Here is a 16057-nt window from a genome sequence, read left to right on the forward strand (position 1 = left end):
AAGCATCTCCATATCATGCCTGCTGTAGCTTGTTTTGTCGAATAAAGAAGCTGCTCTGTATCTACCAGTACTTTCTCCGGTGGCTTCATTCATGCTCCTACAGAAGACAAAAAAACTGAGAAAAGGGAATAGCATTTTACAGGAGATAAATTGGGAAGAGGTATAGTCGAGATAACCATGGACTTCACACATAGACTGTTCTTCATAGATGACAAAGAGGCAGGTATAGCTTGGGCCCATGCGAGTGCCCGTGGCCACCACTCAGAATTCAACCCATAAGAATTAAATCCAACACTTTCTCACTAATTATCAAGATAATAATACCTAGTTAAAAATTAAGTATGATCAAGTAGATTTCCAAGAAAAAAGTGATAATAGAGTAAGGGGAAACAAGAAACAGCAGATGCCACAGGCTGGAGAAACAATAAGCCGACACTTCTACAATTTCCTTCCCTCCATAGATGCTGCTTGACATGTTGCTCATTGAAATTTTGTAACCACATTTTATATAGTTGTCCTCTCCAAATAAGAAATAAAATTACAAGGAAATACAATGAAATAGAATCTATTGGCATATATATAGAAGATAAATACGAGGTGTGATTGATAAGTTTGTGGTCTAAGGTTGAAGGAGTCAAATTTAGAAAACCTAGCACATTTATTTATAAACACAGACCCCTCCTACATTTACACACTTAGTAAAGCGGTCGTGGAGCATACGGATCTTGGACCCCCAGAAAGTTTCCACAGCAAAGGTAATTGAGAAGTTTGTGTCCTAAGGTGGAAGGAGATGTCTTATACGGCTTTCATTACATGCACATACAGTTCCACTCTTTGAATGATTATGCAGAAAGTTTGAAGTTGATAACTCAGCTCTTTCTACCTTAGGCAACGAACTTATCAAACACCCCGATGAGTTATTAACTTCAAATTTCCTACAAACTTTTATTTTAGTGACCCCCCCCCCCACAACCAGCAATAAACATAAAAGTTTGCTAATCTTTCTAATCTGAATCCATATCAGTTATGGAAAGTCACATGACAGGGTCAAAGCGAAACAGGAATTTTCAGCAAATATTGAGGGTTTCACTGAGGGTTTGCTTTTCATTTTGATGCCTATCTCCTTATATTTCATTGACTAACCTGATAACATGCAGGACATATTTGTTTAGATTCTATGTGAATGCATACTAAGTGATACCTTAAAAGACCATTAAATTTGAGAAACATCATTTGAATATGTCACTTTACTGCATTTACTTTAAAATATTGACAATCCAAATCCAAATGATATTACTACACTGGATTAATATAGATGGCATCCATTTGTTCATAGAGTTGTGAAGATTGTAAAGAGCAGATGGGAATCCATGACTGAGATGGTGGTTGCGAATAGGACTGTTGGAATGAAAGGAACAATAACACCAGGCATCAAAGATTTTGGTTCCTGAATTCTTCAGGGTGCACCCTGGCCTGCTGATCATGAAAATCATAATGACATTTCCCTATCACGCACTTTTTTTTGGGAAATCGCCTATATTTGCTATTTCAATTCATTATTCAAGACAGAATAGCTGATGCAAAGATTAATTTTGTTGGTTCACTAATCAAACAGGTCACCAATGACAGACAATTTGAAGAACTTCTAGTGGGACTAGAGAACATCACATGGAAATCACTCAAGAATGTTGGCAACTACAGAACACCAAACTACGAATAGCTGGTTGACAACGTGCTTCAAGCATACAGAACCATGAAGTGCAACATGTCACTAAAGATTCATTTTCAGCATTCCCATTTAGACTTCTTCCCTGCAAATCCTGGTGCTGTCAGTGACAAACACAGTGAGTTTTCACCAGGTCATTGAGAAATGGTATCTGGGCAACTGGCTGATTATTGTTGGACACTTCAGCGAGAAGCCTCAGACACTGAATGCAAATGAAAAACATCAACCAGACAGTGGAAAACATCCTGTATTGTCCTGGTACCGAAGAAACCACAACCAAAGGAGTTGAATGACTTCAGACCTGTTGCCTTGACGTCGCACGTTATGAAGACCATGGAGCGGCTGATAATACAGAATCTGAGGCCACAAACCAGGCACGCCCAGGATCCTCTTCAGTTTGCATATAAGGAGAAGGTGGGAGTGGAGGATGCTATCACGTATTTGCTGCACAAATCACTCTCTCACCTAGAGGGGGTCAGTTGTGCTGTGAGGATTACATTCCTTGACTTCTCTAGTGCCTTTAACACCATCCAGCCCAAGATCTTAAGGCACAAACTAACGGAGATGGGAGTAGACTCTCACATGGTGGATTGGATAGTGGACTACTTGACAGATAGACCTCAGTATGTGCGGTTGGGAGACTGTAGGTCTGACACGGTGGTCAGCAGCACAGGGGCGCCGCAGGGAACCGTACTCTCTCTGGTCCTGTTCACCCTGTACACATCAGACTTCCAATATAACTCGGAGTCCTGCCATGTGCAGAAGTTCGCTGATGACACGGCCATAGTGGGGTGTGTCAGGAATGGACAGGAGGAGGAGTATAGGAAACTGATACAGGACTTTGTGATATGGTGCAACTCAAACTACCTGCGTCTCAATATCACCAAGACCAAGGAGATGGTGGTGGACTTTAGGAGATCTAGGCCTCATATGGAGCCAGTGATCATTAATGGAGAATGTGTGGAGCAGGTTAAGACCTACAAGTATCTGGGAGTACAGTTAGACGAGAAGCTAGACTGGACTGCCAACACAGATGCCTTGTGCAGGAAGGCACAGAGTCGACTGTACTTCCTAAGAAGGTTGGCGTCATTCAATGTCTGTAGTGAGATGCTGAAGATGTTCTATAGGTCAGTTGTAGAGAGCGCCCTCTTCTTTGTGGTGGCCTGTTGGGGAGGAAGCATTAAGAAGAGGGACGCCTCACGTCTTAATAAGCTGGTAAGGAAGGCGGGCTCTGTCGTGGGCAAAGTACTGGAGAGTTTAACATCGGTAGCTGAGCGAAGGGCGCTGAGTAGGCTACGGTCAATTATGGATAACTCTGAACATCCTCTACATAGCACCATCCAGAGACAGAGAAGCAGTTTCAGCGACAAGTTACTATCGATGCAATGCTCCTCAGACAGGATGAAGAGGTCAATACTCCCCAATGCCATTAGGCTTTACAATTCTACCGCCAGGACTTAAGAACTTTTTAAAAGCTATTATTAATGCTTTTTGAGATGGTGATTTAGATGCATATCATATTTTTTTTTACTGAGTTAAGTATTGTATGTAATTAGTTTTGCTACAACAAGTGTATGGGACATTGGAAAAAGAGTTGAATTTCCCCATGGGGATGAATAAAGTATCCATCTATCTATCTATCTATCTATCTATCTAACTAAACGTTTTAAGCTTAGCTGAATTATTGTAAAGATAGAAACGTAGCAACACATGAAAACGTACAGCACAACACAGGCCCTTCGGCTCACAAAGTTGTGCTGAACATGTCCTTACCTTAGAACTACCTAGGCTTGCCCAACGCTCTCTATTTTTCTAAGCTCCATGCAGCCATCCAGGAGTCTCTTAAAAGACCATATTGTTTCCAACTCCACTGCTGCTGACGACAACCCATTCCACGCACTCACCACTCTCAGCGTAAAAAACTTACCCCTGACATCTCCTCTGCATCTACTTCCAAGCAGCTTAAAACCATGCCCTTTCGTGCTAGCCATTTCAGCTTTGCTATCCACACAATCAATGCCTTTCATTATCTTTTACCCCTCGATCAGACCACCTCTCATCCTCTGTCGCTCCAATCAGAAAAGGCCGAGTTCACTCAACCTATTCTCATAAAGCATGCTCCCCAATCCAGGCAACATCCTTGTAAATCTCCTCTGCACCCTTTCTATGGTTTCTACGTCCTTACTGGAGTGAGGCGACCAGAATTCACAGTACTCATCTGCTTTATTTCTTAATGCTCCTCGCATTAAAATAGACACATCTCAAACCAGCGGTCAGATTGCGTCCCTTCTCGATCTCCTGCCTATCCTCAATTTCACACTGTCTCCAAGCTTTCTCTATTTGTGATCCAACCTCAACATTATGCAATTAAATGCATTATATTCAATAAAAGTTAATTACTTGTTGCTTCAAGTTCCTGCATTATGCAAGTAGTCTAAAATTAGATTGTGTTCAGCTTCAAGCGGCCTATCATAAACAGAAATAAATTCTGAGGAGACAACACTTTTGAGAAAAATTGTTGTGGAGAGGATCAAGATCTAAACTGATAAAATCCAGTTCATATAATCGTTCTCACTTACTGGTAAATCAACCTGGGGTCAGTAAACCAGGCCAACAGTCCAGAGCAATAGAAATGAAGGGTTCTCTTGTTGGTGGTGTCAACTTTTGTAAGGGATGTTAAACTAAGACTCTTGTAAGCTCCTCAAGTTGACATAAAATTGATAATGGCCTTATTCAGAAAAGAATAGCAGAGTTCAGTTGGTGTCTGAACGACACTATGAAGCACTTTGGAACATCTTCAATCCTTGAAACATAAAAGACACACGCAAATATTTTCTTGCTATTATTCCTAAAAACTCTGTAGCCTAGTGAGTTTAGAAGGATTAGAGATAATGTAATCAAGTTGGGTAAACTGATAAATGGATTAAGTGAGATGGACAGAGTGTGACTATCATTAGAAAAACTGGGATTTATTGTCCACTCCTAACTGCCCTCTTACCCAGCCCACCTCAAGAGGCAATTACAAATCTACCCTGTCAGTGGCCTGGACTCCCAAGCAGGCCCAAACAGGTAATGATGCCACATCATTTTTGCTTGAAGGATATTAGTTAACCAGAATAGGTTCTGATCGAGATTTGATAACTTTATGGTCACCAGGGCTGAAGGCAACTGTCATTTTACAATAACTTTAGCAACATAAACTCTCCAGCTGCCAGAATGGGATTCAGACTCATGCCTCCAATCAATAATAAATTCTATGAATTGTAGTACACCAGCTGAAATGTTAGCTACTATTTCCTACTATTGTGGTAGACAAGGTCTGGGTACAGAAGTTTTGAAACTTTATATTATTAAAGGATGAAAAATATCTTTTAAATCTGATTATAAATTGCTTAAGTACACTGAAGCCATTTTCCTCATCCAGACTATTATGTTGTTCATATCTGCCCTCTCATTAGCACAGTTCCAGTGCTATTTGCATGATCTCATAAAATATGTGGAAATGCTTATCACAGCAGTCCTGAATGATATCAGATTGTTCCCACATCACTACTGGCCACTATGCTATCTTATCATAGTTTTCTGATCTTCATACTATCTAATATGTTTCTCTCAGATCCCCTTTACAAGTCAATATCTTTCTACAATTTTCTCATGACCATGACACTTACACAGAATATAGAGCAGAATAGCAAAGTCCTCAGGCCACTAAGTCTGTGCTGTTCATGGTGCCAATTTACACTGTACATCTGCTTGCACATGGTCCACATCTCTTCATTGTCTGCCTGTTCATGTGTCTGTCCAAATGGCTCTGAAATATTTCTATGATCCCTCAGCTTTTTTTCTCTCCAATCCTGCCAAAGGGTCTCAGCCTGAAACATCGACTGTTCTCTTTTCAATAGATACTGCCTGGCCTGCTGACATCCTCCAGAATTTTGTGTGTGTTGCTCAGATTTCCAGCACCTGCAGCTTTTCTCTTGTTTATGGTTGGATTATTACGTTAACCTGCAGGTTTTCTACTTTAGCTTTACATGTATAATCCTTGATGAAAAAGGGTAGTTTTTTCTATGGAGGTTAAGGAAAATGAAATTCTCCTGTGTTTGTACAATGGAGACATTTATATTTTGCAACCGATATTCTGAATTGCAAAATCAGTGGTAACTGGTTACAAATAGTTACAGTTGTAACAAACTTCAATTCTCTCTCTACATCTCCTTTTCCATTCTTCATCTCCATCTCTCTGTTTGTCTGGCTGTTCGTCTCTCACATACACATTCTCTCCCCATCTTTGGGGAGGGTTCAGCTGAGGGGGGGCTGTGTGATAGTACATGCATCAACACAAATCTGAACCCTGTTTGTTTTAATTGGTGCAAGCAAAGGGTGGTGTGTGGATCAAAATTAAAGGTAGCCCCGAGGATATATTCTTCAGGCACTTCAGAGGTTGCACAGTACAACAGATCATATGAATTTAAGCAAATGGAAGTGGGAGCCGGACATTCGGCCCATCAAACCTGCCTGCCCTACCAGTTAATGTCATTATGAGTGATCTTCCATAGGTTTCACCTCCTCTCTTTGGTCAAACGGTCATAGCTCTCAATTCCTTGATCTTTCGAAAAATGTGTCTACTTCCTACCTAAACCCTCCCCGATGCTCTGACCTCAGTGAATGAATGGAAACAAGTAGGAGCCTATCCAGCTCGAAAATGGAAGAAAGGAACAGGACAACCAAGCTGCAGCAAGAATTTTAACAGCTCCACATAGATCAGGAAAGATGAGGAGGGTTGGCTTACCACATTTCCTGTCACATAGGGTTTCATCTGTTACACTGCCGGGAGACGTTTGGTATTAGAACCATGTAGAACCTTAGAACATTACAACACAGAAACAGGCCTTTTGGCCCTTCTTGGCTGTGCTGAATCATTTTTCTGCCTAGTCCCACTGACCTGCACCTGGACCATATCCCACCGTACACCTCACATCCATCTATCTGTGCAAGTTTTTCTTAAATGTTAAAAGTGAGCCCGCATTTACCACTTCATCTGGCAGCTTATTCCACACTCCCACCACCCTCTGTGTGAAGAAGCCCCCCCCAATGTTCCCATTAAACTTTTCCCCTTCACCCTTAACCCATGGCCTCTGGTTTTTTCTCCCCTTGCCTCAGTGGAAAAAGCCTGCTTGCATTCACTCTATCTACACCCATCATAATTTTATATACCTCTATCAAATCTCCCCTCATTCTTCTATGCTCCAGGAAATAAAGTCCTAACCCATTTAAGATCCTCCCCATTTCTTTTGGTTCCATACATAGCCAACCACTCTGATCTTCAAGAGGAGCAATTTTATCCCTTACTATCCTTTTGCTCGTAGAAGCTCTTTGGATTATCCTTCACCTTGACTGCCAAAGCAACCTCATGTCTTCTTTTAGAACCTCCTGATTTCTTTCTGAAGTATTTTTTACACTTTTTATACTCCTCAAACACATTATTTGCTCCCTGTTTCCTATACATGTCATACATCTCTCTCTTCTTCTTTATCAGAGTTCCAATATCCCTTGAGAACCAAGGTTCCTTACTCTTATTCACTTTACCTTTAATCCTGATAGGAACATATAAACGCTGCACTCTCAAAATTTCTGATTTAAAGGCCTCCCACTTACCAATCACATCCTTGCCAGAGAACAACCTGTCCCAATCCAAGATTTTTAGATCCTTTCTCATTTCTTCAGATTTGCCCTTTTTCTAGTTTATAACCTCAACCCAAGGACCAGATCTATCTTTATCTATGACCAAGTTGAAACTAATGGCATTATGAATACCAGAGCCAAAGTGTTCCCCTACACACACTTCCATCACTTGTCCTAACGCGTTTCCTAATAGGAGATCTAATATTGCATCCTCTCTAGTTGCTACCTCCATATATTGATTTAGAAAACTTTCCTGAACACATTTTACAAACTCTAACCTGTCTAGACCTTTAACAGTATGGGAAGTCCCAATCAATATGTGGAAAATTAAAATCCCCTACTCTTACAACTTTATATTTCCTGCAGTTGTCTGCTATTTCTCTGCAGATTTGCTCCTCCAATTCTTGCTGACTATTGGGTGGTCTATAATACAACCCCAATAACGTGGTCATACCTTTCCTGTTTCTCAGCTCCACCCATATGGCCTCGGTAGACAAACCCTTAAATCTGTCCTGCTTGAGCACTGCCGTAACATTTTCTCTGACTAGCAATGCCACCTCCACCACCTCCCCCAACCTTCATCCCTCTACCTCTATCACATCTGAAACATCGGAACCCTGGAACATTAAGCTGCCAGTCCTGCTCCTCCTGTAGCCAAGTTTCACCAATGGCTATAATGTCATAATTCCATGTGTCAGTCCACGCCCTCAGCTCATCTGCCTTCCCCACAATACTCTTCACATTGAAATAGACAAACCTCAGGAGATTATTACCACCACACACAACCCTTCTATTTCTGACTTTGCATGAACTTTTAACATAATTTATTTTCACTTCCACTCCACTATCTGCTCTGGCAATCTGGTTCCCATCCCCCTGCAAATCTAGCTTAAACCCTCCTCAACAGCACTAACAAACCTCCCCTTGTAGTTCAGGTGTAACCCATCTCTCTTGAACAGTTCCCACCTGCCCCAGAAGAGGTCCCAATGATCCTGAAATCTGAAACACTACACCCTACACCAGTTCCTCAGCCATGTGTTCATCCTCCAGAGCATCCTACACTTTCCCTCACTGGCACATGGCACAGGTAGCAATCCTGAGATTACCACCCTCGAGGTCCTGCTTTTTAACTTCCTACCAAGCTCTCTATACTCACTCTTCAGGACCTCCTCATTCTTCCTTCCTACGCCATTGGTACCGATGTGCACCATGACAACTGGCTGATCACCCTCCCAGTTCAAAATGCTGGCACGTGATCAGAGACATCCCTGACCCTGGCACCCAGGAGGCAGCAAACCATCCAGGAGTCTCAGTCACGACCACAGAACCTCCTGCCTGTACCTCTAACTATCGAGTGCCCTATCACTACCACTCTCCTCTTCTTCTACCCTCCCTTCTGCACTGCAGAACCAGATGCAGTCCCAGAGATCCAGCTGCCACAGCTTTTCCCAGGTAAGTTATCCACCCCCCCAACAGTATCCAAATCGGTATATTTGTTGTTGAGGGGAATGGCCACAGGGGAACCCTGCTCTGCCTGCCCTTTCCCCTTCCCTCGCCTGACAGTAATCCAATTATCTGTGCCCTGCTCCTTTGGTGTAGCTACCTCCCTGAAACTACTATCTATAAATTGCTCATTCTCCCGAATGATCCAAATATTGTGGTACAGTCACCAATATTTCCAACAGAATGAAGGTTCCGCTCCAGGATACACAATACAAATCTTCATGAGCTAAACTGTAGAATTATGACCCATAGATTTTCATCCCATATCATGTTAAGTCTTCAAGTTCAAACATAGCATGTTTAACGTTTCTATTTCACAAAGTATGAGAATTTATTTTTAATGAGCAAATCACAATTATTATACATTATATTTTGTTTACTCAGGGATGAGGTGGAAGGGATTGGCTCAGTCCCAATTCACAATTCTTAAATTCTACACTCTCATATTTATGATTAGACAATTATCTATACTTTCTGAAATCAAAATATGAAACTAAATTGTTAACATGCTATGACACATGAACAGGCAGTCAATGAAAAGATGTGGACAATTGCAAGCAGATGTACGGTGTAAATTGGCACCATGATCAGCACAGACTTAGTGGCCTGAGGACTTTGCTATTCTGCTCTATATTCTGTGTAAGTGTCATGGTCATGAGAAAATTGTAGAAAGACTTTTAAAGGGGATCTGTGAGAAACATATCAGATAGTATGAAGATCAGAAAACTATGATAAGATAACAGAGTGGCCAGTAGTGATGTTGGACAATCTGATATCATTCAGGACTGATGTGATCAGCATTTCTGCACATTTTATGAGATCATGCAAATAGTACTGGGACTGTGGTAAGGAGAGGGCAGCTATCAACAAAATGATAGTCTGGATGAGTAAAATGGTTTCACTGTATTTAAGCAATTTATAATCAGATTTAAAAGACACTTTTCATCGTTTAATAATATAAAGTTTCAAAACTTGTATACTCAGACCTTGCCTACCACAGTCGTAAGGATATAGTAGCTAGCATTTCAGTTGGTGGACTACAATTCATAGAGTTTATTATTGATTGGAGGCATGAGTCTGAATCCCATCCTGGCAGCTAGAGAGTTTACGCTGCTAAAGTTATTGTAAAATGACAGTTGCCTAAAGTTGTCAAATCTCCATCAGAAACCATTCTGGTTCACTAATGTCCTTCAAGCAAAAGTGCTCTGGCATCATTAACTGTTTGGGCCTGTTGGGGAGTCCAGGCCACTGACAAGAAGCTTATAACAGTCTTCATTTTACATCTCTTCTAAAAGTTGACACCACCAACAAGAAAACCCTTCATTTCTATTGCTCTGGACTGTTGGCCTGGTTTACTGACCCTAGGTTGATTTACCAGTGAGTGAGAATGATTATATAAACTGGATTTTATCAGCCCCTTGTGGCTCTCTAATTTTAATCTTAACAACCTTATGTTTCTTGCAACAGTCTGTGATCTCTTTACAAATTTGTTCCTCTAAATCCCTCGGGCTGTTGGGTGATCTGTAATACAGCCCCATTAACATGGTCACACCTTCCTTACTTCTCAGTTCCACACATAATACATCAATAGTCGAGTTCTGCAGTCTGTCCTGACGGAGCACTGCCGTAGCATTTTCCTTGACTAGTAACATCACTGCTCCTCTTTTAATCCCTCCTGCTCCCTCCCATCTGAAACAACAGAACCCTGTAATATTCAGATGCCAGTCCTGCCCCCCCTGCAGCCAAGTATCACTAATGGCTACCATCCCTTCTGTATAGTTCCCACTTACCCTGGAAGAGAGCCCAATGAGTCAAAAATCTTATGTTGTCCTTCCTGCATCAACTCGTTAGCCAGATGTTGAACTGTATAATCTTCCTAGTACTGGCCTCACTAGCACGTGGCATGGGTATCATTCCTGAGAAAACAGCCCTGGAGATCCTGCCCTTTAAATAGGCACCTAACTCCCAGACCTCCCTATGCAGAACTTCATCATTTATCCTACCCATGTCATTGGTACCTACATGGACCACGACCTCTGGCTGTTCACCCTCCCACTTAAGAATGCTGAGGACTTGATCTGAGATATTTCGGACACTTGCACCTGGGAGGCCACATACCATCTGAGAATCTCATTCTCGTCCACAGAACTTCGTGTTCATTCTCCCAACTAACAAATTTCCTATCGCCACAGCGCGTCTCTTCTCCCCAGTAAAAAATAGTGGTATACCTGTTGTTGAGGGGAAAGCCCACAGGACTGTTTAACTAGCTGTTTAACCCCTTTCCCCTTCCTGACTGTCACTCATTTTCCTGTGTCCTGCACCTTGGGTGTACAGTAACTTCCTCTACGTATATCCTATCTATAGACCCATCAGCCTCTCGAATGATCTGGTTTTCACCCATTTCCACCTCCAACTCCATAACATGGATTGTTAGAAGCTGCAGGTGGGCACTGATGGACTCCCTGTCTCCCAGATTACAATATAAAAATTAATAGTAACAAATAATGAGCATGAATTAACAATATAACAGAGTGTTTAAATGAGTGGAGTTATCCCCTTTTGTTCAAGAGCCTAATGGTTGAGGGGTAGTAACTGTTCTTGAACCTGGTGGCTCTTGTACCTTCTACCTGAGGGCAGCAGTCAGAAAAGAGCCTGGCCTGGGTGCTGAGGATCTTGATGATGGATGCTGCTCTCCATGGCAACCTTTCATGTAGATGTGTTCAATCGTTGGGAGGGTATTATCCATGATGTACTGGGCCGAATCTACTCCCTTTTGTAGGATTTACCACTCAAAGGCATTGGTGTTCCCATACCAGGCCATAATGCATCCAGTCGGCTCACTTTCCACCACACATCTATAGAGGTTTGCCAAGGTTTTCGGTGACATGCTGAACCTCTGCAGACTCTGAGGAAGTAGAGGCGCTGTTGTGCTTTCTTTGTAATAATATTTATATAATGGGTCCAGGATAGGTCCTCTGAGATAGTGACACCCAGGAATTTAGAGATACTGACTAATTTAGTGATTCTCTAATGATTACTGCTCATGGACCTCTGGTTTCCCTCTCCTGAAGTCTACAATAAGTTCCTTTGTCTTATTGACATTGAGTGAGAGGCTGTTGTTATTACACCACTCAGACAAGTTTTCAAACTCACTCCTGTATGCTGACTCATCACCCCTTTGATACGGCCCACAGCAGTGGTGTCATCAGCAAACTTGTATGTGGTGTTGGAGCTGTACTTAGCCACACAGTCACAGGTGTAAAGTCAGTAGAGCAGGGAGCTAAGTACACATCCCTATGGTGCTCCTGTGCTGATGGAGATTGTGGAGGAGATGCTTTTGCCAATCCGAACCGACTGGGGTCTACAAGTGAGGAAATCCAGGATCCAATTGTACAAAAGGAGTATTGAGACCCAGGTCTTGGAGTTTGCTGATTAGTTTTGAGGGGATGATAGTGTTAAATGCCAAACTGTTATCGATAAAGAGCATCCTGATGTATGCATCTTTGCTGTCCAGATGTTGCAGGGTTGTGTGAAGAGCCAGCGAGATAGCATCTGCTGTAGACCTGTTGCTTCAGTAGGTGAATTGGAGCAGATCCAAGTCACCATTCAGACAGGAGTGGATATGCTTCAACACCAACCTCCCAAAACACTTCAACACTGTGGATGTAAGTGTCACTGGGCAATAGTCATTCAGACAGGTTGACACCCTCTTCCTGGGCACTGGTATGATTAAAGCCGGCTTGAAACAGTCGCTGAGGTTGAGAAGATTGAGACCTTCAAGTTGCTCAGAGAGAACATCACCTATCCTAGGCCAACAGATATACACCATGGTTCATGAACACCTGTACTTCCTCAGGAGGCACGAGAAATTTGGTAGGTATCCTTTGAGCCTTGCCTATTTCTATTGATGCAGCAAAGAAGCATCCTTGGTGCATGATGACCACAAGGAACTGCAGGAAGTTGCGGAGACAGCTCAGCTCATCCAGACAGGATAGTTGAATGCTCCTCTTGTGGGATACAAGAAGGCAGGGAGCCCACCAGTCTCCCTGACCACTACAACTGTGAGAAGTGCATTCACCTGCAGCTTCTGATAATCCATGTTAAGGAGTTGGAGATGGCACTGAATGATCTCCAGATTATTCGGGAGGCTGAAGGGGTGATAGATAAGACATATAGAGAGTTCATTGTACCCAAGGTGCGTGACACAGGAAACTGGGTGACATTCAGGAAGGGAAAAGGTGTTAAACAGCCAGTACAGAATACCCCTGTGGCCATCCCACTCAACAGCAGGTATATTACTCTGGATAATGTTGGGGGGGATAATGTTGAGTGTGTTCCGCACAAGGACTCCCAAATCCCTTTCAACCTCAGAGTTTTGGATTTACTACCCATTTAAAAAATGGTTTGCAGATTTATTTCTACTACCAAAGCACATGACCATGCATTTTCCAAGATGGTATTTCATTTGCCAATTTTTTGTCCATTCTCCTAATTGTTCTAAGTCCTTCTGCAGTTTACCTGTTTCCTCAACACTACCAAACCCATTTCCAAACTTCATATCATTTGCAAGCTTGGCAACAAGGCCACTGACGTCATTGATATATCGTATAGAAAGACAAGGTCCCAACACCGACCCCCGCGGATCGCCACTAGTCACTGGCAGCCAACCCCTAGTAAAGGATCCTTTTCTTCACACTCATTGCATCCTACCGAGCAGCCAATGCTCAACCACTTTCCTGTAATACCATGGGTCTTAACTTGGTAAGCAGTCTCATGAGTGGCACCTTGTCAAAGGCCGTCTGAAAGTCCAAATATACAACATCCACTGCATCACCTTTATCTATCCTACTTGCAATTTCCTCAAAGAAATCCAACAGGTTCATCAGGTAGGATTTTCCTTAAGGAAACCATGCTGACTTTGTTCTGTTTTTTCCTGTGTCACCAAGTACTTCATAACCTCATCCTTATCAATTGACTCCAATATCTTCCCAACCACTGAGGTCAGGGTAACTGGTCTATAATTTCCTTCCTGTTGCCTTCCTCCTTTCTTAAAGAGTGGAGTCGCATTTGCAATTTTCCAGTCCTCCAGAACCATGCCCGAGTCCAATGATTTTTGAAGGATCATTACGGCTGCTTCCCCAATCTCTAACTCTACCTCTTTCAGAACCCTAGGGTGCAGTTCATCTTGTCCAGATGTCTGATGTACCCTTAGCTATTTCAGCTTTTTGAGCACCTTCTCCCTTGTGATAGTAAATGAACTCACTTCTCTTCCCTCACACCCTTCAACATCTGGCACACTGCTAGTGTCTTCACTCAGTAAAAACTGATGCAAAATACTCATAAAAAACACAAAATGCTGGCAGAACTCAGCAGGCCAGACAGCATCTATGGGAGGAGGTAATAATGACGTTTCGGGCTGAAACCCTTCATCAGGAGTGAAGTAACATGGGATGGTCGAGGGGGGATAAGAAGTGGGGGAGGGATAAAGTAGAGAGCTGGGAAGTGATAGGCTGGAGGGAAATGGGCTGGGGGAAGGTGGAGAATTATGGGAAATAAAAGAGAAAGAAAGGTAGGGCTGGGGGGAGAGATTATAGTGGGGGGGGGGCAAAGAGAGAGAAAGAGAACCAGACTAAAATAATAGATAGGGATGGGGGTAAGGGTACCTCCTCCCATAGATGCTGTCTGGCCTGCTGAGTTCTGCCAGCATTTTGTGTTTTTTATTTATTTCCAGCATCTGCAGATTCACTCGTGTTGCAAAATACTCATATAGTTCACCTGCCACTTTTCCATCCATCAATACTATTTCTCCAGCCTCATGTTCTAGCAGTCATATATCCACTCTCATCTTTATTTTATTTTTTGCATACACGAACAATTGTTACTGTCCACTTTGATATTGTTTGCTAGCTTGCTTTCATATTCCATCTTTTCCTTTCTAATGGCTCTCTTAGTTGCTCGTTGTAGGTTTTTAAAATCTCCCCACTCCTGTATTCCTGTTAATTTTTGCTTTGTTTTATGCCTTCTCCTTTGTTTTTACTTCATTTTTTCACCCCCTCTGCCTATTTTCCAATCCCTCCAACATCTTATCATCTGTCCTATCATCTGCCTGTCCTTCCTGACAGTCTGACTGCATGTTATCTTTGCTTTTTTCACAATCTGTCCTATTCTGAACCCGTTCACTCTGGTTCCCACTCCCAGCCAAATTAATTTTAAACCCTCCCCAACAGCTCTGGCATACCTCCCCATGAGAATATTGGTCATAAACTATGCTTATGATGGCAAATTAAATTAAACTAGTTTCTTAAATGAAAACAAATATTCCTTGTTTAGCTACTTAAACACCGGTGCTAGGAAAATGATGGTTTGTACAGTAATGGTTTCATGATTGTTTCTTGTGTGATCACACCTAAATTATTTTTAATTTATAATAGACTTAGAGGGAAGTGATTTATTTATTTGAGTGTCCCACCCTCCAACCTCCAATGAAAGTGACCAGACACTTACACAGAATATAGAGCAGTAGAGCAAAGTCCTTCAGGCCACTAAGTCTGTGCTGATCCTGATACCATGTGAATATCTGCTTGTACAGGGTCCACATCTCTTCATTATCTGCCTGTTCATGTGTCTGTCCAAATGGCTCTGAATCATTGCTATAATATCTACTTCCATCAACTCATAAATCTCCTTTAAATTCCCCTCTTTGAACTTCAGACCCTTTAATGCCCTCCAGTTGGCATTACCTCCCATTGGATTGGGTTCACAAATCATCCGGACTTTGGATTTCCTGATCATCTGATCTGAAAGCAGTACACATATTCTTTCTGAACAAAGCAAAGGAGACGGTCAGCATGATGGAATAAAACATACTCCACTGGCAATGCAAGTCATTATCCCAAACTGCAGGTTTTCCTGGTTTAGCTTAGCATGTATAAACCTTTATGAAAATGGACAGTTTTTTCTATGGAAGTTAAGGAAAATGTATTTCTCATTTGCTTGGCCAACAAAAGAGACCTTCATGTAGTTGTGACTGCAACTCTCAGTCTCACATACACACAACATCTCTCTCTTCTATCTTCTTCTACTTCCTTATGTCTCTCTCCATTTCCCTCTCCTTTCTTAATCTCCCCCTCTCTATTTCCCTCCATT

At 42.2% G+C, this 16057-nt stretch overlaps 1 protein-coding gene across 1 annotated transcript in view; it reads right to left on the reverse strand.

The window, feature by feature from the left end:
- The window catches only part of LOC140737780 (granzyme K-like), a 29162-nt gene extending 13435 nt beyond the window's left edge, over nucleotides 1–15727 (reverse strand). Inside the window, exon 1 of the mRNA XM_073064416.1 lies at nucleotides 15652–15727. Coding sequence (XP_072920517.1) covers nucleotides 15652–15703 — 52 coding nt within the window. The 5' untranslated portion in view covers nucleotides 15704–15727. The remainder of the gene's footprint in view (nucleotides 1–15651) is intronic.
- Between the last annotated feature and the right edge of the window lie 330 nt (nucleotides 15728–16057).

The sequence above is a fragment of the Hemitrygon akajei genome, chromosome 13 (assembly GCF_048418815.1).
Source record: "Hemitrygon akajei chromosome 13, sHemAka1.3, whole genome shotgun sequence".
Taxonomy (NCBI): domain Eukaryota; kingdom Metazoa; phylum Chordata; class Chondrichthyes; order Myliobatiformes; family Dasyatidae; genus Hemitrygon; species Hemitrygon akajei.